This window comes from Pholcus phalangioides, unplaced genomic scaffold (genome assembly GCF_987345545.1).
Source record: "Pholcus phalangioides strain wild (caught in Gottingen) unplaced genomic scaffold, Ppha-v1.0 ptg000018l_1, whole genome shotgun sequence".
Classification (NCBI taxonomy): Eukaryota; Metazoa; Arthropoda; class Arachnida; order Araneae; family Pholcidae; genus Pholcus; species Pholcus phalangioides.
In genome coordinates, this window is record NW_028301611.1 from 11,064,887 (window position 1) to 11,090,167 (window position 25,281).

At 31.8% G+C, this 25,281-nt stretch overlaps 1 protein-coding gene across 7 annotated transcripts in view; it reads right to left on the minus strand.

The window, feature by feature from the left end:
• The window catches only part of LOC149071729 (potassium voltage-gated channel protein Shaker-like), a 432,235-nt gene that overhangs the window by 151,454 nt on the left and 255,500 nt on the right, over positions 1–25,281 (minus strand). The window contains exon 1 of one of the 7 annotated variants that reach the window (XM_089248042.1): positions 6,639–7,829. The exons of the other annotated variants lie outside the window; for them this stretch is intronic. Coding sequence (XP_089104168.1) covers positions 6,639–6,724 — 86 coding nt within the window. The 5' untranslated portion in view covers positions 6,725–7,829. Of the gene's footprint in view, positions 1–6,638; positions 7,830–25,281 lie in introns of those variants that run through there. 7 annotated transcript variants of the gene reach the window in all.

Sequence of the window (25,281 nt, forward strand, 5' to 3'; positions counted from 1 at the left end):
TATTAATAGCAGTCGAAGACGCTCAAACTCTGGTAGCAGTCAAAAATTCTCAACATGGTGAGCAATCAAAATTGCTCAAATATTATGGGCAGCCAAAAGTGCTCAAACATTATGGGCAGCCAAAAGTGCTCAAACATTACGAGCTGTGAAAATGTCCACACATTGATAGTACTCAAAGATGAAAAACATTGATAGCACTCGAATATGTTCAGTGGTTGTGAGCAGTCAACAACTCTTTAACATTGATGGCAGTAGAATATGCTTAAAGATTGTAAGCAGTCAGATATGCTCAAACACATTGTAAGCAGTCAGATATGCTCAAACACATTGTAAGCAGTAAGACATGCTAAAAAAATTTATTTCAGTCAAAAATGCTCAAAAATTAATAGCAGTAAATAATGCTCAACATTATCAGCAGTCAAAAATATCTGAAGTTAGTAGAGTCAACATTGCCAAACATTGATGGCGGTCACAAACAATCAAACGTTCACAAAAACTGAAAATGTTCAAACACAGATAACAGAAGAGAATCTTCAGACATTGATAACAAATGCTGAAGCACCGATAACATTCGAAAAATGTTCAAACACTAAAAACAGTCACAAGTGTTTGAACATTGATAAGAGCAGAAATATGTTGAAACACTGATAACAGTCACTGACGTGACGTCATTATCACGTCACGTCAGTGTAGTGCGTTTTCGGTTTTAGGAAGTACAGTCGAATACCGTTATAGCGAACTCCAAGAGACCTGAGAAATCACTTCGTTACTACGAAATTTAGTTATAAAGGAATTCCAAGTTTTTCCATTGCTCCTATGCAACCTTATCCGATTGATTAGAAAGGTAAAGCGAGATTTTCGCTATAACGGTATTCGTTAAAACGGGATTCGACTGTATTCGTTTCTGGATAATATTGTGATGTAGGCAATCCCTGCTTGCCCATGAAAATTATACTGTTCTAGGCAACACTTGCTCAGTAAAATAATTAAATAACAAAACCGTGGTAATTATTTATTACGAGCAACGCTTAATATAAAAATACACCTGAGCAGTACTGAAACGCTACTATTGCGTGAAAAGAAATTTGTTTTTATTACGCATAAATAACAAATGACATTTATGCAATAATAATTCAGTATCAATAATCGCAAAAATAATTATTCCCCCACTATCGTGAGGGGGAGAGAAAATAATACCATTACAACAAGCTGGAAATATAGACCAGGCGACTTCCAGCTGAAACACGATGATGAGACACAACATGCATGCGAAACATGACACCAGTGAGTATGAGTGAATTAATTACCAGTATGAGTGATGTATTATCAACAATGTCATAACCATTCCCTCTCAACAATGATCAATATTTAGATACGGTGCGGAGCGTTATTTAAAGTGATATTAATATACTTCACAGGTATCTACTCTAAAGGGGATTTTTCGGAAAGAATTATCTTAGAAGAAGCATTATTGGGTAATTATTAAGGCAACTGACTACGTGCAGGGTACTTTTTTTTTAAGTACCCTGTGTGGTTAAGTACAGTGTGGTTTTTATAAAACGTGTGTGGTTTTTACAAAACGTGTGGTTTTAATCATATTACTGTATAAAACAAAGGAAATCCAATGAAATTTCTGAAATATTTCTATAACTGTTTGAGATGCATATTATGTATACGATACGGTAAATGTGATAAATGCGGTTGTTATATGTAATAGCCGGTAATTATGCATAATCACCGAGTATTTTTTAAGTTTGAAATTTTTTTCTGAATTTATCACTTTTATATATATACCGGTGATTATGCATAGTACTCACACTCACACAAGCGCGGTTGTTAAATTTGATAAGTACTAAGAAAAGTTATAACTTTTACCTGCGATTATGCATAATACCCAAGCGTCGCGTCGTTAGTAAACATGATAAATCATACTATATGATGTACTGTACATAATAATTCATGCATGTATTGTATCATTATATCGGGTATGATCGTAAAACTTGTTATCATTATACGGGGGTATGATTGTAAAATTTGTTATCATTATACGGGGGTATGATTGTAAAATTTGTTATCATTATACGGGGGTATGATTGTAAAATTTGTTATCATTATACGGGGGTATGATCGTAAAATTTGTTATCATATTATATCGGGGTCCGACTGTATTCATCACACATAGTAAACTTATTTGGAACTTTTTTTTTTCATATTTATCAAATTTCCCAATTACACCAGTGATTGTAATGCATAATCACATGTAAAGACGATAAATTTGTCCATCTTATCAAGACTATTGATAAGTATGCATAATAACCGGTTATTATGTGCAACAACCGATTTATCTCACCGTAACACATAGATTTCAAATTAAGTTATGAGAATTGGTGTACTTCCAGCAGTGTACACACGCCGGACACTGAAAAACTACAGCATATATTCGAATAGTTTTTTGGCACTGTATGTCGCTATGACTGTGTTACTTGTGCAATGACATAAATATTTTAAGGTAGGTACACACAAAATATTCTCTGAGATATGGTAGTTTTCGTGAAGTTCACCTCAGCATAATATCCGGAAAATAACTGTTTCTTTAATATACGTGAGTTTTCACACAAAAGAAATCAATTTTTCGTATTCACTCAGTTGTAAAATATTGGATTCTAATCATATAGGCAAGATTCTAGTTCATTGCGCAGCAAATGACATTAACCGTGCAATGAACTAGAATCTCGTCTATATGCACAGCTAATGCGGCTATGCCAATCACATCCATTTGCTCGCCAACAATGTATTAAGCGAGATGACTTGTGATGGATATTATATATTATACAATAAGATTTTCGTCTAATTAATGATATAATAATATTATATAATGATATAATAATATTATATAATGATATAATAATATTATATAATGATATAATAATATTATATAATGATATAATAATATTATATAATGATATAATAATATTATATAATGATATAATAATATTATATAATGATATAATAATATTATATAATGATATAATAATATTATATAATGATATAATAATATCATAATAATTCCCATTATTATATAATAATAATAATGGGAAATGAGTGTTATTGTCGGTTCAATTTATATATTGAATATAATATATTGTCTCTCAAACCCCCAATTACCTTTTGGGTGAGAGACGATATACTAAGGAAAAAAAGGCAACTCGTGTGTGTGTAGAGACCAAAAACTGGAAAAAAAGGAACCACTGCTGGACGAGTGTCGGAACTGAATCAAGTTCCTTCATCAGTAGCAAAGCAAAAAAAAACCAAAAAATTACCAGATAGTGAAAATACTCCTTATATAGCGGGAGTTAATCGCTGTTCCAGACAGAGAGTCAGTCGAAATTAAAATGAACGGGCAACAAGAGCAAAACTCCTTCCCTCCTCCTTTTGTCTCTTGTTGCCGGTCATTTCAATTTCGACTTTTTGTAGTTCTACTACTTTGTAGTTTTTTTCCCTAGTATAAAAAAAAGTTTTAATGATTAATCTCTTCGTTAAAAACGGGCTTTGTCTTGATATAAAAGTCTGAAATGGAAACGTTTGTAAGTATATTTCGAGCTTTTACCAACTCGCCTTATTAAATCTAGGTCTTAACAGTAAAACTTAGCTTTTACTAGTCTTTAGGCCTTTACTGTAACATATACATTATGACTAGTCTAAGATAACAGATGAAATGGCATGGTGGTTCCCTTCCCTTCAATTGCTTCTAAAAATATACCTTCATTAATGTACATTCATTTTTCTCTCAACCTCATAGAAAATTCTCAACCTCATCTCCATTACTAATTCTCAACCTCATCTCCATTCGCAATTCTCAACCTCATCTCCATTCGCAATTCTCAACCTCATCTCCATTCGCAATTCTCAACCTCATCTCCATTCACAAAATTCTCAACCTCATCTCCATTCACAAAATTCTCAACCTCATCTCCATTCAAAAAACTCTCAACCTCATCTCCATTCAAAATTTTCAACCTCATATCCATTCACAATTCTCACCCTCATCTCCATTCACAATGCTCAACCTCATCTCCATTCACAAAATTCTCAACCTCATCTCCATTCACAAAATTCTCAACCTCATCTCCATTCAAAAAACTCTCAACCTCATCTCCATTCACAAAATTCTTAACCTCATCTCCATTCACAAAATTCTCAACCTCATCTCCATTCACTAAATTCTCAACCTCATCTCCATTACTAATTCTCAACCTCATCTCCATTCGCAATTCTCAACCTCATTTCCATTCGCAATTCTCAACCTCATCTCCATTCACAAAATTCTCAACCTCATCTCCATTCACAAAATTCTCAACCTCATCTCCATTCACAAAATTCTCAACCTCATCTCCATTCACAAAATTCTCAACCTCATCTCCATTCAAAAAACTCTCAACCTCATCTCCAATCACAAAATTCTTAACCTCATCTCCATTCACAAAATTCTCAACCTCATCTCCATTCACAAAATTCTTAACCTCATCTCCATTCAAAATTTTCAACCTCATATCCATTCACAATTCTCAACCTACCTCATTTCCATTCACAATTCTCAACCTACCTCATCTCCATTCACAATTCTCAACCTACCTCATCTCCATTCACAATGCTCAACCTCATCTCCATTCACAAAATTCTCAACCTCATCTCCATTCACAAAATTCTCAACCTCATATCCATTCACAATTCTCAACCTCATCTCCATTCATAATTCTCAACCTCATATCCATTCACAATTCTCAACCTCATCTCCATTCACAATTCTCAACCTACCTCATCTCCATTCATAATTCTCAACCTCATCTCTTCTGTTATCACCAAGATATCTGTGAATCGCGACAGTAACTAATTGTCCGGGAAAAATATTTCAAACATTTCGTATGTTTGTATAAATTTTTCTTTTGACTCAAAGAGTACAGTTTTCCGGATTCTATCACGAAGCTGGTCTGGAAGAGATCTGGACAACGGGATAAATCCAGTGGTAAAGTTCTGGCGTTCATTCAATCAGCTAAAGTTAACTGGAACGCTGTTGAAACATTTCATGAGAAAATGTCTTGTATAGTTTTTGAGAAATTTGTGGTTTTGCGCATGCAATAAAGTAACGAAAAAAATGAATCTTCAAAAAACGCGTTTGAAAATTGATTGTTGCCTTCAAAACCATTGTTCCAAATGATTTGAATCAGCTATAAATTTGTGTTTAATTATTGCATGAAGAACAAAAGTTTTGAATTCTGTGCAAAGCATTTTTTTCAAATAAATTTATGATACTATTTTCGACATTTTTCAAAAAACTCCGTCATTTGAACGTAGCCAGTTGCCTTAAAGCAGGGTCTTCAATGTATGGCCCGCGGGCCACATTTGTCCCTTGGAGCTTCTTGCTGTAGCCTGCCAATCATTTTCTGGAAATGGTTGAAAACACGAAAAAAATGATTAATTCTAGAATTTATTAAAGAAAAAATTTCAAAATTAATGAAAGAAATAATTTCGGAATTAATGAAAGAAAAATTTCGGAATTAATGAAAGAAATAATTTTGGAATTAATGAAAGAGTAACATTTCTAATGAATGCAAGAATAACATTCCTTATGAATGCAAGAATAACATTCCTTATGAATGCAAGAATAACATTCCTTATGAATGCAAGAATAACATTCCTTATGAATGCAAGAATAACATTCCTTATGAATGCAAGAATAACATTCCTTATGAATGCAAGAAATAATTTCGGAATTAATGAAAGAGTAACATTTCTAATGAATGCAAGAATAACATTCCTTATGAATGCAAGAATAACATTTCTAATGAATGCAAGAATAACATTCCTTATGAATGCAAGAATAACATTCCTTATGAATGCAAGAATAACATTCCTTATGAATGCAAGAAATAATTTCGGAATTAATGAAAGAAATAATTTCGGAATTAATGAAAGAGTAACATTTCTAATGAATGCAAGAAATAATTTCGTAATTAATGAAAAAAATAATACCAGAACAGATTGACGAAAATGCAGAATTATTGAAAGAAATATTTAAATGAAAGAACTGGTAATGAAAGAATTTAAATGAAAGAGAAATAATTCTTGAATTGCTGAAAGAAAACCTTACAAACCAGAGAGAGAAATAATTTCGTAATTTCTGATAGAAACTAATTCACAACAAATAAAAAAATAATTGCATAATTATTGAAAGTAATTATTTCAAGATACCTTGAGAAAGAAAATAATTTCATAATTAACGTATTAAAATAATTACAGAATCATTGAAAATGATTTTCAGGTTGAAATCAATCTCATAATTAATTAATTCAATCATTAATTAATCAAAAAGTTTTTTCAGAATTAGCGAAAATGTTATTTTAGAACTAATCGGAATTAATAATCAATGTGAAATAATTTCAGAACTAATTAAAAGTCTTCAATTATTTTTGTCCGTGCTCAATTCCTCCCACTGGCTCCCCTATTAAATGCTGAGTTTGTGGCCCGCGGGCCACGTGGGAAATTTCGATTTGGCCCGACGAAGATATCAGAACTCCTGCCTTAAAGTACTATTTTCCAACATTCAATTGTTGTCTTTCAGAGATATAGTAAGCACTTACGTGTAATTGTAGTCTTGTAGAAACTCTGGTGGCAGTTGCGCTTCGTTTGACGAGACCTGAGAGAAGAAATATCCAACAGTCGCCATTATATGGAAAAATACTTTAGACGTGGCGTCTTCCCTCCTTATTTCTTCTCCTAAAATTTAGAAACTCATCCCGTGAGGAATCCATTGAAGATAAAAAGCCTAATCTTTCTTGCAAAAAATTGATTTTTTCCCCCTTAATGTTCTTGGTACCTGTTGATTGTTACTGAAATGACACGACTTGCATGTGCTAAAAGGTACGTGTGCAACGTTTTTGTGTGGTAAGAAATCCAATTTTATGGACTTTTATCCATGGTTAAATAAATAGCTGCTTTGTCTGGAAATTTCTAGAATTATTTCTTGATAGAATGTAAAAATGAAGAATCTTCACAGAAAAATCCCCTGTAATCTTTCTGGCACAGTCAAGAATTTTACGCAGTGAATAACTATCTAGGTTTGAATGGACTGTGGATATGCATAGTATTGAATACGATGTCACAGAATTAGAGGATTTTAGGGTTTCCATAACTGTTTCCTCCAAAAGGACAAGCAAAAACCATTGAATTCAGGAAACCACCACTCAGTTTTAGAGCTGGAAACATTTTCACATGCGTTTTTTTCGAGCATTTCGTCCATGTATATCCGTCATTGAATCATGATCATTCTTGGAATTTGATGAAAATCACTACTGGAAATATTATTCAAAATATTTTACTCGTGGAAAATTAAAGAATCCACACACAATTCTGTTTCACAGCCAAAAATATTTTCCAAGTTCTTTTTCTCTGAGCATTTTATCCATGTATATTACTCATAGAATCATGATAATTCTCAAAATTTGATGATAATAGCTACTGAAAATACTTTTCACGATATTGTTTTCAGTTTCACAGCTGAAAAACTTTCCCACGTGCTTTCAATGTGCATAAAAAACGAATGTTCTTTAACGGCTTTATAATTACATCACTCATACAATCATGATAATTCTTAATATTTAATGATAATGACGGCTGAAGATATTATTTACGATATTTTACTTTCCAGTGTCACAGCCGGAAACATTTCCGAGCACTTTGTCCACTCTTAGAATCATGATAATTGTAAAAAATTGATGATAACCAGACTGATGATATTATGCATGATATTTTACACTCGAAAAATATAATAATCCATAATCCAGTTTCACAGTCAAAAACATTTTGCAGCATTATTTTCGAGCATTTTCCCATATGAATATCGCTCATAGAATCATGATAAATCTCAAAATTTGACGAGAATCAAAACGAAGATATTATCTATTACTCTTGAAAATATAAGAATTAACACAGTCCAAAAACATTTTCCAGTACCATTTTAGAGCATTTTGTCCATTGTATCATACAGAATCATGATTATTCTTAAAATTTTATAATAATCACAGCAACATTTTTTTCCCACGATATTTTCCTTTTGAAAACTATAAGAATTCACAATCACGTTGCACAGCCGAAAACATTTTCCTGTACAATAATTTCGAGTACTCTGTCCACACAAATCATATATAGAATCATGATAATTCTCAACATTGACGATAATCATGGCTTACGACTTTATGCACGATATTTTACTCTTGAAAACGAAATCACTACCCAGTTTCACAGCCAAAAACATTTTCACAAGCTTTTCTTTGAGGATTTCATCTCAATATTCATATCACTCATAAAATTAGAATAATTCTTAAAATATGTTGATAATCCCTATACCTTATAGATATTATCCACGATATTTCACTCTTGAAAACAGAAATTCAAAATCCAGTTTCACAGCCGTAAACATTTCCAAGTCTTTTCCGAGGAATTCATCCATACAAATCGTTCACAGAAATGGAAAATTTTCTAAAAAATTCACTTTTTCGACCATTTCAATAAATTTCAGGTATAAGCAACGGGGGATTTTTAGGAAACGAATTCAACAGGTTTCATAAAAAAAATTTTCCACATTCAAAAAATTCGGAAAAATACTCTCGAACACACTCACAAACACACAAACACAGGTTCAACCCTTTATCCACGCCGTTGCTATCATTTGTGCTATTTCTCAACTAACACATGGGAAGCGAAAACTTACTTCGCCTATTACTTCGGATGGCGGTGGAGAGGGGGCGCTGCGATCAACTTTGTGGGGGTCACGTGTGTTTGTGTGTTAGAAGATGGAGGATGAAAAGAGCGAGAGAGAGACAGAGAGAAGCTGAGAGAAGAGCAAGAGCAATGGATGGGAAGCTGAATCTTCTTCGAGGTAACCATACGAAAAAGCTAGAAAAAATAAGCTAAGCGAGATCCTATTAGCTTCACACGATTAGTTCTTTTCTGACAATAGGTATATATTTCCCGTTTTTTTGCTTTGATTTTTTTTTCCGGAGCAACGATCATCTTTTCGGGAAAAAAAAAGGAGTAAAAGAAATCGTTCCAACAAGCACCGTCAATATATATATATATATAGATATATTTCTGATTAAACTTGCCATGTAAACGGGATAAAAGACGTTGTAGAAGAGAGAAATGTCTCGGGAATTGATAAAAGACAGGAATTGGATGTATATTCATGTAAAATTCGATAAAAACGAAGCTAGTTTCGGTATCGTCGGAAGATGGAGTTTTTTTTTTCTTTTGAAAAAGGCCTTTTTTGATTTCATGTTGAAGTTATTGATGGATTCATCTAATATAAAAAAAAACTTAGAAATTTGGACACAAGTTTGTGAAATCATATCAGTTTTTCAATTGGGCTTCACCCTTTATCTACTACATTATGAAAAGAAGAATAAGAAGAAAATGGTTATGAATAGAAATGTTATATATAAATGTTTGTCTTTTATACGAATCTACAATTTGAGACCGATCGTCGCCAAATTTTCCGTATAGGCTGTACTAAAAAGGACCGGGTTTGAACGATAGGCCACTTTAAAAGTTCGTCAGAGTTGGGAAAATGCCCGAAATGGACGCGAACCCGTCGGGCAACAATGGTTCCTGGGCCTCAACTATCACTTTCGGAATGTTTACGTTGGTTACCGCGGTTCTCTAACAATGCATTTGAGGCATGTATACTTATTTACAATGGTTTGCCTCTTCTTTAATGCTGCCAGTGTGATAGTGTATTCCTTTATTATGGTTTGTTAATTTTTCAGTCCTCCCAGTAATTTAAAAAAACCCGGGAGCGCCGGTAATTCTACATTAAAAACAAAAATTATGTATAAATTTGGGCACGATTGAGATTTTACCAGTTTTTAAATTGGGTTTCACCACTTATCTACTACATTATCAAAAGTAGAATAATAGAAAATGATTATGGATCGAAATCTTATACATAAATGGGAAAGTATGTATGCAGGTATGTCCTTTATACAAGAATCTACAATTTTATACCGATCGTCGCAGGATCGATCAATCCAAACAGGACCGGGATTGAACGGTAGGCTACTTTAAAAGTTAGTCAAAGCTGGGCGAATGCCAGAAATGGGTGAAAAACCGTCGGGCAAAAACGGTTTCTGAGCCTCAACAATCACTTTCGGAATGTTTACGTTGGTTACCGCGGTTCTCTAACAATGCGTTTCAGGCATGTATACTTCTTCACAATGGTTTGACTCTTCTTTAATGCTGCCAGTGTTATAGTTTATTCCTTTATATTGGTTTGTTAATTTTTCAATCCCCCCAGTAACTGAAAACAACTCGGGAAGCGCCGGGTATTCTACATTAAAAACAAAAATTATGTATAAATTTGGGCATAATTGAAATTTTACCAGTTTTTAAATTGGGTTTCACCACTTATCTACTACATTATGAAAAGTAGAATAAGAAGAAAATGATTAGTTTGTCCTTTATACAAATCTACAATTTTAGACCGATCGTCGCGGATCGATCAATCCAAACAGGACCGGGATTGAACGGTAGGTTACTTTAAAAGTTCGTCAGAACTGGGCAAATGCCCGAAATGGGTGAAAAACCATCGGGCAACAATAGTTCCTGTGCTTCAACAATCACTTTCGGAATGTTTACGTTGGTTACCGCGGTTCTCTAACAATGCGTTTCAGGCATGTATACTCCTTTACAATGGTTTACCTCTTCTTTAATGCTGCCAGCGTTATAGTTTATTCCTTTATTATGGTTTGTTACTTTTTCAATTCTCCCAGTAATTGAAAACAACCCGGGAAGCGCCGGGTATTCTACATTAAAAACAAAAATTATGTATAAATTTTTACACAATTGAAATTTTATCTGAGTTTTACCCTTTATCTGCTACATTATGAAAAGTAGAATAAGAAGAAAATGATTATGAATAGAAATGGAAGTATAAATATTAGGGCTAGGACTAGATCAAAATTTTAACTGGTTAATCAAAAAAAGTGTAACTGATTAATCAACTGATTATTCGAGTTTTAATCGAATATTTTAATGGAATTTTCAAACGTTATTTCTTATTAGGTAACTTTTGTTTTATTAATTAATTAATCTATATATATAAAATTGATTTTCTGTGTGTGTGTATGTTCTCTATACAAATCTACAATTTTAGATCGATCGTCGCCAAATTTTGCATATATACCAAATGGGACCCGACTTGAACGATAGGCTACTTTAAAATTTTGTCAGAGCAGGGCAAGTGCCCCAAACGGGCAAAAAACTGTCGCGCAACAATGGTTGTCGGGCCTCAACAATCACTTCCCGAACGTTTACTTTGGTTACCGTGGTTCCCTAGCAATGCGTTTCACACGCGTATATGCCTTTACAATGGTTTGTCATTTCTTCAACGCTGCCAATATACGTATAATATTTATGCCTTTATAATGGTTTGTGCCACATGTTCAATACTCCCAGTAATGAGGTTTTTTTAAATGACGTCATAATCATCAGCATCACTTTGAGGGTCCGGAAAAGGGTGATCCTCACAGAAATCAGTGTTAAAATTGCCGATTTTAATGTAAAAATGCGGAAGTATGGTGGGGGTTTTTTGTCACATCAATAATTTTAAAAATTGTATAGAATTCTCGATTTTTGAAATATTGGGTTCGCTTAGAGATATTCGAAGCCTTGAAAATTAAATATGAAGTAATTAGCCGGACCTTCTTTCGAGTTAGATATCCATGTAATAACTTCTCAAGCATGAAAATTAATGTCTCTGTATTGTCTTTCAATATCAACTGCATAAATTCATATAGCTTAGGATGTTTTAAAATTAATTACGGGCCCGTAAAAAGTACATCACATCGAAAAAATTCCACAGCTTTAATTAAGCATTTTTTGAAGCAGAAACAGGCAGAGATGGATGACTTGAAGTTTAAAGTGGGGAATCGAAATACCTAGCACCCTTTAAAAAAAAGAAAAAAAAATATATTTATTCTTACGTTTCTTTAAATCTAGATTTGTTTCTTTCATGAGTCGCGTTGGAAGTCGCCATATTGGTGAACTTGGACACGGTTTGCATGTCCCTCAAAGAAAGAGGGAGATATCATGATCCAAAAAAGCCTCATTCAGGAAAACCCGGACAACGCCGGGTATTATAGCTAGGTGATGTTATAAAAACAGATGTTATATTCGTTTCATCCACCTACTTGCTAGATGCAAACAAATGTTTGAATAGATTAAGGCGGAGTTTCTCAATATTTCTGAATTATAGGACCAGTTAAATGCCTGAAACAATTCGACGGATCACTCTTGTCCCGTATTACGGGGCATTCCCGTGGTTTTAGTTGTCCCGAATTTTTTTATATATTCGCCTCCGTTTTTCCAACGATGCTTATTTCAATTTCTTTTTGACAAAAATCGTGAGCAAACAGCTTTTTTCCATAACTTTATAGAGAACAGACATAACCATTACAGAGAACATTTCACCATTTTTAAGAATAAAAAAAAAAATTAATATATAACCGAAAAATACTTCGGTATGAACGGGTTCGACTGTATTTACATGTCCCATAAATTGGTGAAAAGTTTAAAAATGCATAAAAATTGAAGGTATTGGTGTATTTGAATTTGGTGTGCGAAAAAGTTATTTTCACAAAAGGCGTATTTCCTGTGATTGGACCTGAACGATTCTTCAATTCTCTTCGGTGTCCAAAACGTTCTCAAAGTGTCAGCCGGTGATTCGTGGATGACACTGCTGAGAACTATGTGGCTCCCGTCCCGTCGCTATACTGACGCTGCTCAGACCTATATAGATGCCGTCACTATACTGACACTGCTCAGACCTATATAGATCCCGTCACTATACTGACACTTCTCAGACCTATAATAGGACCGTCATTACTCCCGTCATTACTCATTGACATGTCATTACTCAGACCTATGTAGCTCTCGTTACTGTACTGAAACTGCTCAGATCTATGAAGCTCCCATCACTGTACAGAAACTGCTCAGACCTATGTGGCTCCCGTTATTGTACTGAAACTGCTCAGACCTATATAGCTCCCATCATTATGCTGTCACTACTCAGACCTATATATTTCCATTCTGGTAGGCGTATTCCACTGAAACTTGGTAAAAACGTTATATGGACCATGGGAGAAAAATGCAATAAAAAGCGCAATTCTTTCACCTGGTGGTCAAAAGTCCATCTGATTTCATTGCATAAATCTCTCTTTCCCATGAACACATTATTATATCCTGAAAATTTGGCTGTTTCGGATAAGTAGTTTTTGAGAAAAAACTACACACAGAGAGAGTACGGGAACTTTAATTATGAACACTTGTATTTAAGAAATTTATGGGTTACCCTGTATTTTTAAAAAAATAACGGGGAAAAATCGCATATACGTATTGTCTCTTATAATTGAAAATGTTTCCTATTTTATAAGCTGACAAACGAACTCTATTTGAGTTTCTCTCTACCTCCTCCTCTCAGTAAAATGAGTGAAGCAAACAACTCGCCGAACAAAAGTCTCCGAACAACAGTTATTAACGGCGAGAGAGAGAGAGAGAGATGGAATCTTCATCAAAAGGGCACCCGCTTTTCTGAAAATTCTCGTAAAATTACGATACTAGAGATAACTCTTCGTAGGACTGAGACGACGACGACGACGATCATTCACAAAAGAGGAGCTCGGGCTTGAAGGGAGTATGGTAAACGGGACGCGTTTCCTGTTTTGGAGATAATTACTTACACACTCGCAGAGAGAGAAAGGCATTTAACAAGAACTAAATATATTCATAAGACTGACAAACTCCGAAGGAGTAAATGCATGGAGAACGGTGGAGGTCAGTATCCACATACGATATCGACGATAGAAAAACATCGTAAAATACTCCATCTACGACAAAAGCAATAATCAACGACTAAGGATACCGTAAAAAAATTGAATTGATAGTAAGTGTTGAGACTTGATAGTGTATGAGTCTACGAACTTATCATATGTGTATGTGAATTTGCTTTTATTGATTGATTCGCTCCCCCCATGGAAGAGAGCTCATTTGCTTTCCATACCATAAATTTTAATGAATATATGTTAAATATTGTTTTATTGATATTATTTCTCGGAAGAAAAATTAGCATAATCGTGATAATTGGTTTTTTTTGTTTTAATGATGGATGAAGAGAAAAATTTATGATATGAGAGGAGTGATATGTGAGCTAATTACTTTGATGTAGGCATTATAAACTTTAGACAAATTATTATTAGTTCAAGATATCTATTAGTTACATTTATATTAGCTTTTGTTGCAGGTATTTAAATTGAAAATAATAAAAATTTGTGAATACATCTAGTGATGTGCACTTATTGATTTTGTGCCTGATTAAAGGTTAGGCATGAGAAAAGGCAATGGCAAGCTACTTGTCATCGCTGCCAAGAAAACTGATGGATAAGGCTTAAAAAAAAAAAGGAAATATGTCATGTTGCTGGAAGATGGCTTCCCAGGTCGAAAAGCAACCGCTTTATTACTGGAAAGCTGCAAGATGACTATCCTGGTGGATCCCGGTCTTCTGACCATAATGACGTAGATAGATCTCAAAGCCTTTAGGAAGTTTATCTAATGATGAAAGAAACACTAGGGAATCTTTGAGTTTGACAAAGAAACAAAATACAGGATGGGAACATGGAATGTTAGAAGTATGAATAATGGAAAATTACAAGTTGTAAAGAAAGAAATGGAAATGGAAAAACAAAGGGAAACAAAGACTGACATTCTCGCGGAGTAAGCGAGCTGAAATGGACTGGTACGGGATATTTTCAGTCAGATGACTATAAGATCTATTACTCTGGACATGAAAAATTCAGAAAAAATGGAGTAGCAATAATTATTAAGAATAACATCGATTCATCTGTGTGCAACCTGTTAATGATAGGATTATGTCAATCAGAATAAAAAGTAGTCCAATAAATATCACGATAATCCAAGTACATACGTCAACAACTGATGCTGTTGAATACTGTTGCCGTTAGTGATGAATTTCATACTATACTACAACAAGTAATATTTTTTGAGATCAAACACCCAGTAATGATATGTTGATGATCATTGGGATCTAAACGCAAAGGGTGGACATGTGGTAGTTCCAGGTACTACAGGAAACTTTGGGCTCGGAAATAGGAATGAAGCTGGACAAATTGAATTCTGTTCATCGAACGATATTTTCATTGCTGATACTTACTTTAAGCAGCCTAAAAGAAAAATGCACACATGGACATCAGGTACAAGAACAAAATTGATTACGTAATTGGCAACAAAAGATGGAAAAACTCTGTGACAACACATGCAAGAATTTTTTTTTATAAACAATAACTTGGATCCACACGTATTCCCATGGGATCAGCATGATCCGTCCAAGGTATTTGTTAGTGAACATCCATGCCCGAACCGGAATTCGAACCAAGACCTGCACAGTGAGAGGCTAGCTCCCCTAACCACTCGATTGCCAAGTGCTAACTGTAGGTCTGATCAACAGTTACTCATTTCGGAGATGAGACTTAAAATAAATAAAATCGAACGGGAAAAGCGCCAGCTAGGTTACAGGTTAGATAATGTACCAGAGGAATGTTGTAGAATTTCATCAAGAAATCGTTTTATTGAGCTTGATCTAGTAGATAGAGAACCAAGAAAACTCTGGTCTGATATTAAAAATATACTAAAGGATGCTATAATAAGCAAATATAAATACTCCATTAATTAAAAAGAAAACCCTGGCTGTCAGAAGAAGCTCTTGAAATTGCCGAATACAGAAGAATATCTAAAGGCTGCTGGAAAAGCAAATGAAAGTGTTTAATGCACAATTTCAAAGACAGGCAAGGGTAGGTAAAAAGACTTTTCTCAATTTAAAATGGAGACAAATTGAAGAAGACAATAGACTAAGATAACGAGAGACCTCCACAGGAGGATTAATGAAATCACGGGCAAATTTCAATCCAGGTTTCGGTATCATAAAAGACAAGAATTTGAACTCTGAAAAAGACATTGTAAACAGATGGAAAGAATACACAGAAAATATTTATAAGTAATCAGATCGAAAGATAATAAATAGCAATATATAAATTAATCGTGAACCACCAATTACAAAGAACGAAGTCAGATGGGAAACAAGTCAACTAAAAAAAATTGCAAAGCTCCAGGTATTGACGATATTCCAGCAGAGCTTTTCAAAAAGGCAGATGAAAATATTATCGATGCACTAACTTCACTATGAAAACAAATCTCGGAGAAAATAGAGTCGCCCAAAGACTATAGGAAAAGGTATATATTCACACCCATTCACAAAAAAGGTGATCTTAGAGTATGCTCCAATTACACAACAATCTTTCTAATACTACATGCTAGCAAGATTCTACAAAAAATTGTTCAGAAAAGACTTGAAACCACTATAGAAAAAAAAATTGGCAGTAAAACAAGCAGGTTTCAGAAAAAATAGGGGGGAACTAGAGACCAAATTGCCAATATAAGATGGATAATGGAGGCAGCAAAAGAACATCAAAAGAAGTTATGTTTTTGTTTCATTCATTATACAAAGGCCTTCGACTGAGTTGATCATGATAAGCTTTGGGATATTCTTGGAACAATCGGAGTGCCTAATTACCTCGTCTGCTTGATCAAAAATCTGTATATTAACCAAGAGGCAAGTGCAAAAACAAACTATGGCTTAACTGAATGGTTTGGAAATGAAAAAAGGAGTTCGGCAAGGATGCATTCTTTCCCCAAGCTTATTTACTCTCTATGGAGAACATATAATGAGAGTATCACATTTAGAGGAATTCGAAGCAGGTGTTAAAATTAGAGGTAGAGTGATCATCAATCTTAGATATGCTGATGATACAAGAGCTGGACACTACGGAAAGCAGATAAAAAAGTAATTGATTCCTTTGAACGTTGGTTTGCTTGACGAGGATGCTTAGAATTCCATGGACAGCTAAAAGGACTAACAAATCAGTTATAGGAGAAGTCAAGGCTGACTATTCTCTAGAAGCAACAGTCACTATAAACAGAAACTATCTTATTTTGGTCATATACTGCTTACAGAAGGCTCATTAGAAAAAATTATAATGCTTGGAAGAATAAAGGGAAAGAGAGGGGAAGAGACACCAGAGAACACCACTGAGCACCAGATGGATAGAGGAGGTGGTGCAAAGCACCGGAATGAAGCTAGCGTAACTTAGGCATGCTGTGAATGACAGACCAGCTTGGAGAGCTATGATCTATAGCAGAGGTGGCCAACTTCTTTCTGTTCGCGGGCCGCATCAGTGGTGCAACTTCGGTGTATAAGCCACTCCATTATTAATTGAATTAATTAGTTACTTATTCAATTAATTTCGTCAATAGAAATAAGAAGTTTGTAAGCAGTTTGTTAATCAAGAAATCTGCTGTTGGAACCGATAGTTCAGACAATGATCACAAATTTAATTTTTTCACGGTACAAATGTATTTAAATTAAAAATAATAGAAATTTGACATTTAGTGAAGTACACACTTATTGATTTGGTACCTGATTATAGGTTGGGTATTAGACATATATATGTTTTTTTTTAAATTTGTTTTGATTTAGTTTTTTTCTAAAATGATATTGAATTTTTAGAATATTTTTTTTTTTTGCACTTTTTCGAGAATTGAAAGATTTTATAAAAGTTTGGGAAATTTAAAGTATTGAGTAGTTATTAAAATTTTGAAAAAAACCAATTTTTTTTCTTTTAAATTTCAAATCTGCTGTTGGAACCGATAGTTCAGATAATGATCACAAATTTAATTTTTTCACGGTATTTTTACCTTGTCACACGAGATCGCACAAAATCACTTCACGAGCCAGCACTTGGCCACCCCTGATCTATAGAGTCACCACAAGTCGGAATCGACTCGATGGTTCCTAACAACAACAACATGAGATTCATTATGTGTATTTTTTTTTAGTTTGTTTGGGCTTAATTTTTTCTAAAATGATATTGCATTTTTAGAATTCTTTTGAAATTTTTCGGGAATTGCAAGATTTTATAAAAGTTTGGAAAATTTAAAGTATTGAGTAGTTATTAAAATTTTGAAAAAAACAATTTTTTATCTTTTAAATTTTAAATCTGTTTTTTGTATTTTTTTTGTGATTTTAGAAGTGACCTTAATATTTTTGGGTTTACTAAATTATCTAAACTTTTCCACATTAAAAAATACTTCATCTACGACAAAATCAATCACGAACGACGACGTCTAGAATATCGTAAAAAAAATGAATTGATAAGTAAGTGTTGAGACTTGATAGAGTATAGGTCTACGCACTTATCACATATATGTTACGTGAATTTGCTTTTATTGATTAATTCATCCCGATGGAAGTGAACTCATTACCTTTCTCTACGATAAATTTTAATGAATATATATGTTACATGTAATTTTATTGATATTATTCCTCGGAAGAAAAATTTGCATAATTGTGATGCATAATTAGTTTTCGTTTTTACGATGGATGAAGAGAAAATTTTATTATATGAGGCGGCTGATGTATGAGCTAATTATTTTGATGTAGACATTATGAGTTTGAGAAAAATTGTTTTTATTTCTATCTATTAGCTCTTTTATTTTTGAAGATATTTGAATAAAAAAGCAATTAAAATTTGACTACATCTCGTGAAGTACGCGTATTGATTTGGTGCCTGATTAAAAGTTACGTATGAGAAATTTATTATTATGTTTTTTTTGAATTTATGATTTAATTTTTTTTGAATTTGTTATGATTTAATTTTTTTTGAATTTGTTATGATTTAATTTTTTTCTGAAATATTGAATTTTTAGAATTTTTTTCAATTTTTTTGGCAAGTGCAAGGTTTTATAGAAGTTTAGAAAATTTGAAAAATTCTTTGAAATTATTAAAATTTATATAGAAGAAATTTAATTTTTAAAACTTACTTAATATGTAATTTTTTGGGGTTTTATAAATTTTTTTCCACAAAAAAAATCTTATTTTATGATTTATTAAATTATATCTGAACTTTTCTACATCACAAAATACTTCATCTACGACAACAGCAATTACGAACCACGTCTAGAATATCGTAAAAAAATTGAATACATAGTTAGTATTGAGACTTGATAGTGTAAGGGTAAATTAATGAATTGAATTAAATTTAATACAAATTAATGGATTAAGTTAAATTTAATACAAATTAATGGATTAAGTTAAATTTAATACAAATTAATGGATTAAGTTAAATTTAATACAAATTAATGGATTAAGTTAAATTTAATACAAATTAATGAATTGAATTAAATTTAATACAAATTAATGGATTAAGTCAAATTTAATACAAATTAATGAATTGAATTAAATTTAATACAAATTAATGGATTAAGTAAAATTTAATACAAATTAATGGATTAAGTTAAATTTAATACAAATTAAGGAATTAAATTAAATTTAATACAAATTCATTTATATAATATCATTATTATCGGAATAATGATTTTTTTTAACTCGTGGGAATATTTAATTACTTTCTAACAATTTTTTTTCTAAAATGATATTGAATTTTTAGAATTTTTTTTGAAATTTTTTGGCAAGTGCAAGGTTTTACAGACGTTTAGAAAATTTGAAGTATTCTTCGAAATTATTAAAATTTATATAGAAGAAAAAATTTAATTTTTAAAACTTATTTTATATGTAATATTTTGACGGTTTTACAATTTTTTTCCACAAAAAAATCTTATTTTATGATTTATTAAATTATATCTGAACTTTTCTACATCATAAAATACTTCATCTACGACAAAAGCAATTACGAACCACGTCTAGAATATCGTAAAAAAATTGAATAGATAGTTAGTATTGAAACTTGATAGTGTAAGGGTATACGAACTTATCGTAAATGTACGTGAATTTGCTTTTATTGTTTGTCTTCCCGCTTATGTAAGTGAACTTATTATCTCTCTTTTCCTATTAAAATACGATAAATTTTATAATGACTATATGTTACATATAATTTTATTAATATTATTTCTCAGAAGAAAAATTAGCATAATTGTTATAATTGGTTTTTATTTTTACGACGGATGAAGAGGACAATTAATTATGTGAGAGGGTTGATATATGTGCTAATTACTTTGATGTCGACATTATCAGCTTCGGAAGAATTAGTTTTCTATCACGATATCCATTAGTTAAATCCATAAGCTCTTTTTTTTGAAGATATTTAATTTAAAAATAATACAAATTTAACTATATCCAGTAACGTAAAAGCATCGATTTAGTGCCGTATTGAAAATTATACTATTCATAGTTATGGGAAATTTATTACGTTTTTCTTTTGTTTTGATTCAATTTGTTTTTGAAATGATATAGAATTTATAGAAATGTTTTTTGAAATTATCCGGCAATTGCAAAGTTTTACAGAAGTTTAGGAAATTTAAATAATTTTTTTTTAAGTTATTGAAATATATATATATATATGAAAAAATTCTTGTAATTTTTAAAACTAATTTTTTATGTAATTTTTAGGAGGTTTTACAGAAAATGTTTTTTAGGGAAAAAATCTTGCTATTTTATGATCTATTAAATTATTTAAACTTTCCTACATCATAAAATACCTAATTTACGACAAACGCAATTACGAAAGACGTCTGGGATATCGTAAAAAAAATTTATAGTTAGTAAGTATTTACACTTAATATTGTATGGGTCAAAGAATTTGTATATGTACTTGAATTTGCTTTTATTGATTGATTCCTCAATTCACGGAGGAACTCATTACATTTCCCTACGATAAAGTTTATTGAATATATGTTACACATTATTTTAGTGATTACTTATTACTTTTACTTATTTTACCCATTATTATTTCTCGGAAGAAAAATTTGCATAATCGTGATAACTGGTTTTTATTTTTACGACGGGTGCAGAGAAAAATTTATTATGTGAGAGCAGTGATATGTGAGCTAATTACTTTGATGCAAACATTACTAGCTTGGGAAAAATTATAAGTTCACGATGTCTCTTAGTTACGTCTATTAGCTTTTGTTGCAGATACAGTCGAATCCCGTTTTAACGAATACCGTTATAGCGAAAATCTCGTTTTAACAAACACTTTTCTAATCCCTCAGATAAGTTCACATAGGAACAACATGGAAAAACTTAGAATTCCTTTATAACGAAATTTCTTTATAATGAAGTGATTTCCCCGGTCTCTCTTGGAGTTCATTATAACGGGATCCAAATGTAAAGTATTTGAATTAAAAATAATAGAAATTTTTGACTACATCTAGTGAAGTACACTCATTGATTTGGTAACTGACTAAAGGTTAGGTATTAGACATGTGCTTTTTTAAAAAAAAAATTCTAAAATGATATTGAATTTTTGGAATATTTTTTTGCAATTTTTTGGGAATTGCAAGATTTTATAAAAGTCTAGGAAATTTAAAGTATTGAGAGTCTTATTAAAGACTCTTAGATTATTGAGAGTAAGAGAGTCTTAGAGTATTGAGTATTATTAAAATTTAGAAAAAAAACCCATTTTTACTACTAAATTTAAAATCTCCGTTTTTTTGTAATTTTAGAAAAGACATTATTTTTGATTTATTAAATTACCTAAACTTTTCTATGTCATAAAATACTGCATTTACGACAGGAGCAATTACGAACGACGTCTGGAATATCGTAATAAAAATTCAATAGTTAGTAAGCATTGAGACTTGATAATGTAAAAAATATGTCTATGCACTTATCATACATGTACGAGAATTTGCTTTTATTGTTTGATTCGTCTCTATGGAAGTGAACTCATTACCTTTTTCCTACAATAAATTTTAATGAATATATGTTACGTATAATTTTATCGATATTATTTCTCGGAAGAAAAATTTGCATAATTGTGATACATACTTTGTTTTTGTTTGTACGATGGATGAAGGGAAAATTTTATAATGTGAGAGAGCTGATATATATATGAGCAATTACTTTGATGTAGACGTTATGAACATGAGAAAAATTATTATTAGTTCACGATGTCTGTTAGTTAAGCATATTAAGTTTTAGAGAGATATAGATGGCTTTTTTCTCAGCCAGAGATATCAAGGAAACAGTTATTTTCCGGATATAATGCTGAGGTAAGCTCGGAAAGAAAAGTCATCACGTCTCCGCCGGGACTCGAACCCAGGCCCTCTTGCATACCGGGCAAGCATGCTACCATCTACACCACTGGAGACACATGAATCTGCCTTCCTAATTTCTCGCACTGTGTCGTGAGGCGCTGAAGTAGAGGCATTAGTAGCCTCTCTTAACTATACTACTATATTTAATATTTAAGAATAATAAAAAATTTGACTATATCTAGTGAAGCACACTTATTGATTTTGCTCCGGATTGAGAGTTGTAATATCCGTAGGTACAGGAAATTTATTACAGTCGAATCCCGTTATAACGATATCCAAGAGACCGGAGAAATCACTTCGTTATAAAGAAATTCGGTTGTAAAGGATTTCAGGTTGTTTGTGTGAATTGTTCCTATGTAAACTTATTTGAGGGATTAGAGGAGTGTTCGTTAAAACGAGATTTCCGCTATAATGGTATTCGTTAAAACGGAATTCGACTGTATATGTTTCTATTTAACATGATTTGATTTAATTTTTTTCTGAAATGATTGCTAGAAAATTTAGTCAAAATGTTTCGGCAACTGAAAGACTTTATAGAAGTTTAGAAAATTTAAAGTATTGTTCAAAATTATTAAAATTTAAAAAAATATATTGTTTTTTTAATTTTAATATTCAAAACTCTCTTTTGAGGATTTTGGAAGTAATCTTATTTTTTTGATTTCGAAAAACAAAAATAATCAGCTACTATAATCCTAAAATCTCTCGTTAAATTGTTTGAAATTACCTGTAAAATTTGAGAAATAAAAATTAAGGAGGCCCCAAAATGAATTTAGAAAAATTTTAAATGCTCCCTTAAGGCACGGGATTTTTCCCTTAGGAAAGCATGGGAAGCCAAGGTTGTTCACCAAACCCCATAACGTAAAACTTTAATATTTAATTTCATTATTTAATTTAATAAAAATTAATTAATTATATTAAATTTAATACAAATTAATTAATTATAGTAAATTTAATACAAATTAATTAATTATATTAAATTTAATACAAATTAATTAATTATAGTAAATTTAATACAAATTAATTAATTATATTAAATTTAATACAAATTAATTTATTTAATATCATTATTATCGGAATAATTTTTTTTTAACCCGTGGAAATATTTAATTACTTTCTAACAATTTTTTATGTAATTTTTTCTGAAATGATATCGAATTGTTAGAAATTTTTGTGAAAATGTTTTTTGGTAACTGCAAGATTTTTTAGAAGTTCGAAAAATTTAAACTATCAAGTAATGATTGAAATATAAAAACTTGAAAGTTTTTCTTACAGTTATTAAAGATAATCTAAATCATCATATAAATTAAATTATTGAATTATTTATATAAATTTTATTGTGAAGTTTTTCACGTAAATTAAAAAAAAAACCACAATTTTAGTGATTTTTTTTTTTGTTTAAATTTTTTTCTCTTTTAAAAAAATTATTATTTTTAATTTTTTTACATTTAACTCTTTTTTTATTTTTAGCATTTACTAAACTAAAAAAAACAATTATCAATTTTTTTTCTTCAAATTTCTAATATTATTTTTTAAAAAAGGGGGAAATTTTTTTTATGATCAAGAAAACTAATTTTTTTCTCAAATTCTTGATTTTTTTAGTTATTTTTAGGATTTATTTAATTTTTTTTTCAAATTCTCTATATGAATTTTTTTTTCAAAAATAATTTTTAGAAAAAACTCTTAAAAAAAGAAAAGAAAAAAAAAGAGCAACACGATGGGGTACTGAAATCTTTTTACAAATACGAAGCATCGCCAATTCTCGCCAAAAACGTTGCCAACTCTCTACAAAATTCTCAAATATGTTTTATTAGTAACCCTGGGCGAGAAGTACAGCGCTACCGCAAGTCTGCAGTGATCTGAAATACAATTCATGGAAAAAAATGATCATAACAAATATGTAAGATGCGAATATTTGTAATCACTTTGATCACATCACAGATTATGAATTAATCAAATTACCTTCATTCCCGAATGTAGTGAAGATTATGAAATAAAGCAAGCTCAATGGCAAAAGCGGGACATTAAGGAAAAAAAGTCGGGAATTGCAAAAATACAGAAAAATACGATAATGTCCCGTATTCGGGGTTATACTAATGAGCAAGTCGGGGCGTCAAGCATGTAATAAAACCACTTTTTTCCTCAGAATTATGCATAAATATAGCAACAGACATTGTCTCGATCTCTAATTATGGAAATTTCACGCGGAAAACGTTCATTTCTAAGAAAATTTGATCCACGAACAAATAGTTCCATTTTTTACTACACAATGTTTTTTCGGGTGCAATAATTCAGTTTACGTGTCAGAAACTTCACGGGACATGCATTACCTATATATATTCAACCTCGGATAAGGAAATAGCCTGGAGGCCGTGCCCGTAAGTGACAGTAACGTGTGGTTCCGAGGTGGAAAAAAAAATGGTAAAATCGATCCCTTTAACACCAGACCATCGGGTCCTATGTAAGTATTATGGTGAAGGGGAAAAGAAAGACACTCCATCCCAGCTGTCTTCCGGGTCGTCGGAGCCTGTTCCTTATAAAACACAGCCGAGGTTGGTGTGTTGATGATGGCTGATGGCGGAGAGGAAAAAGCCGAACCTGTAGTTCCTCATCCTTTAATGCTATAAATAGAGCGTGGTGTCTGAACGGAGAGAAAAGAGTAAGTAGTATATGATTTATCGACGACCACCATGGAGATAGCAGACCCGCCGTATATAAGACACGCATTTATATATCGGCCTGTTTCCGACATTCTTCCGCGAAATATCTGAATTTAGGAACGAGGGCTGGCAATTTTCTCTTATTTTTTCTCTCTTTCGTTATGTTTGGAATTTATTTTTTTACTCCATCAAATAAGATGGATTTCTGTGAAATAGAAAATTTGGGAATAAAATTATTGTGAAAAAATTGTCTTGAAATATTTGAAACGTGATGGATTGTTGTTTTCAGTCATTCTTTTAATTCTGAATTTAGAATGAAAAATCCGGAAGAAATTTAAAAAAAAAAATGAAAATGAATGAAATTTTGATAGAGATGGTGTTAAAAAATTTT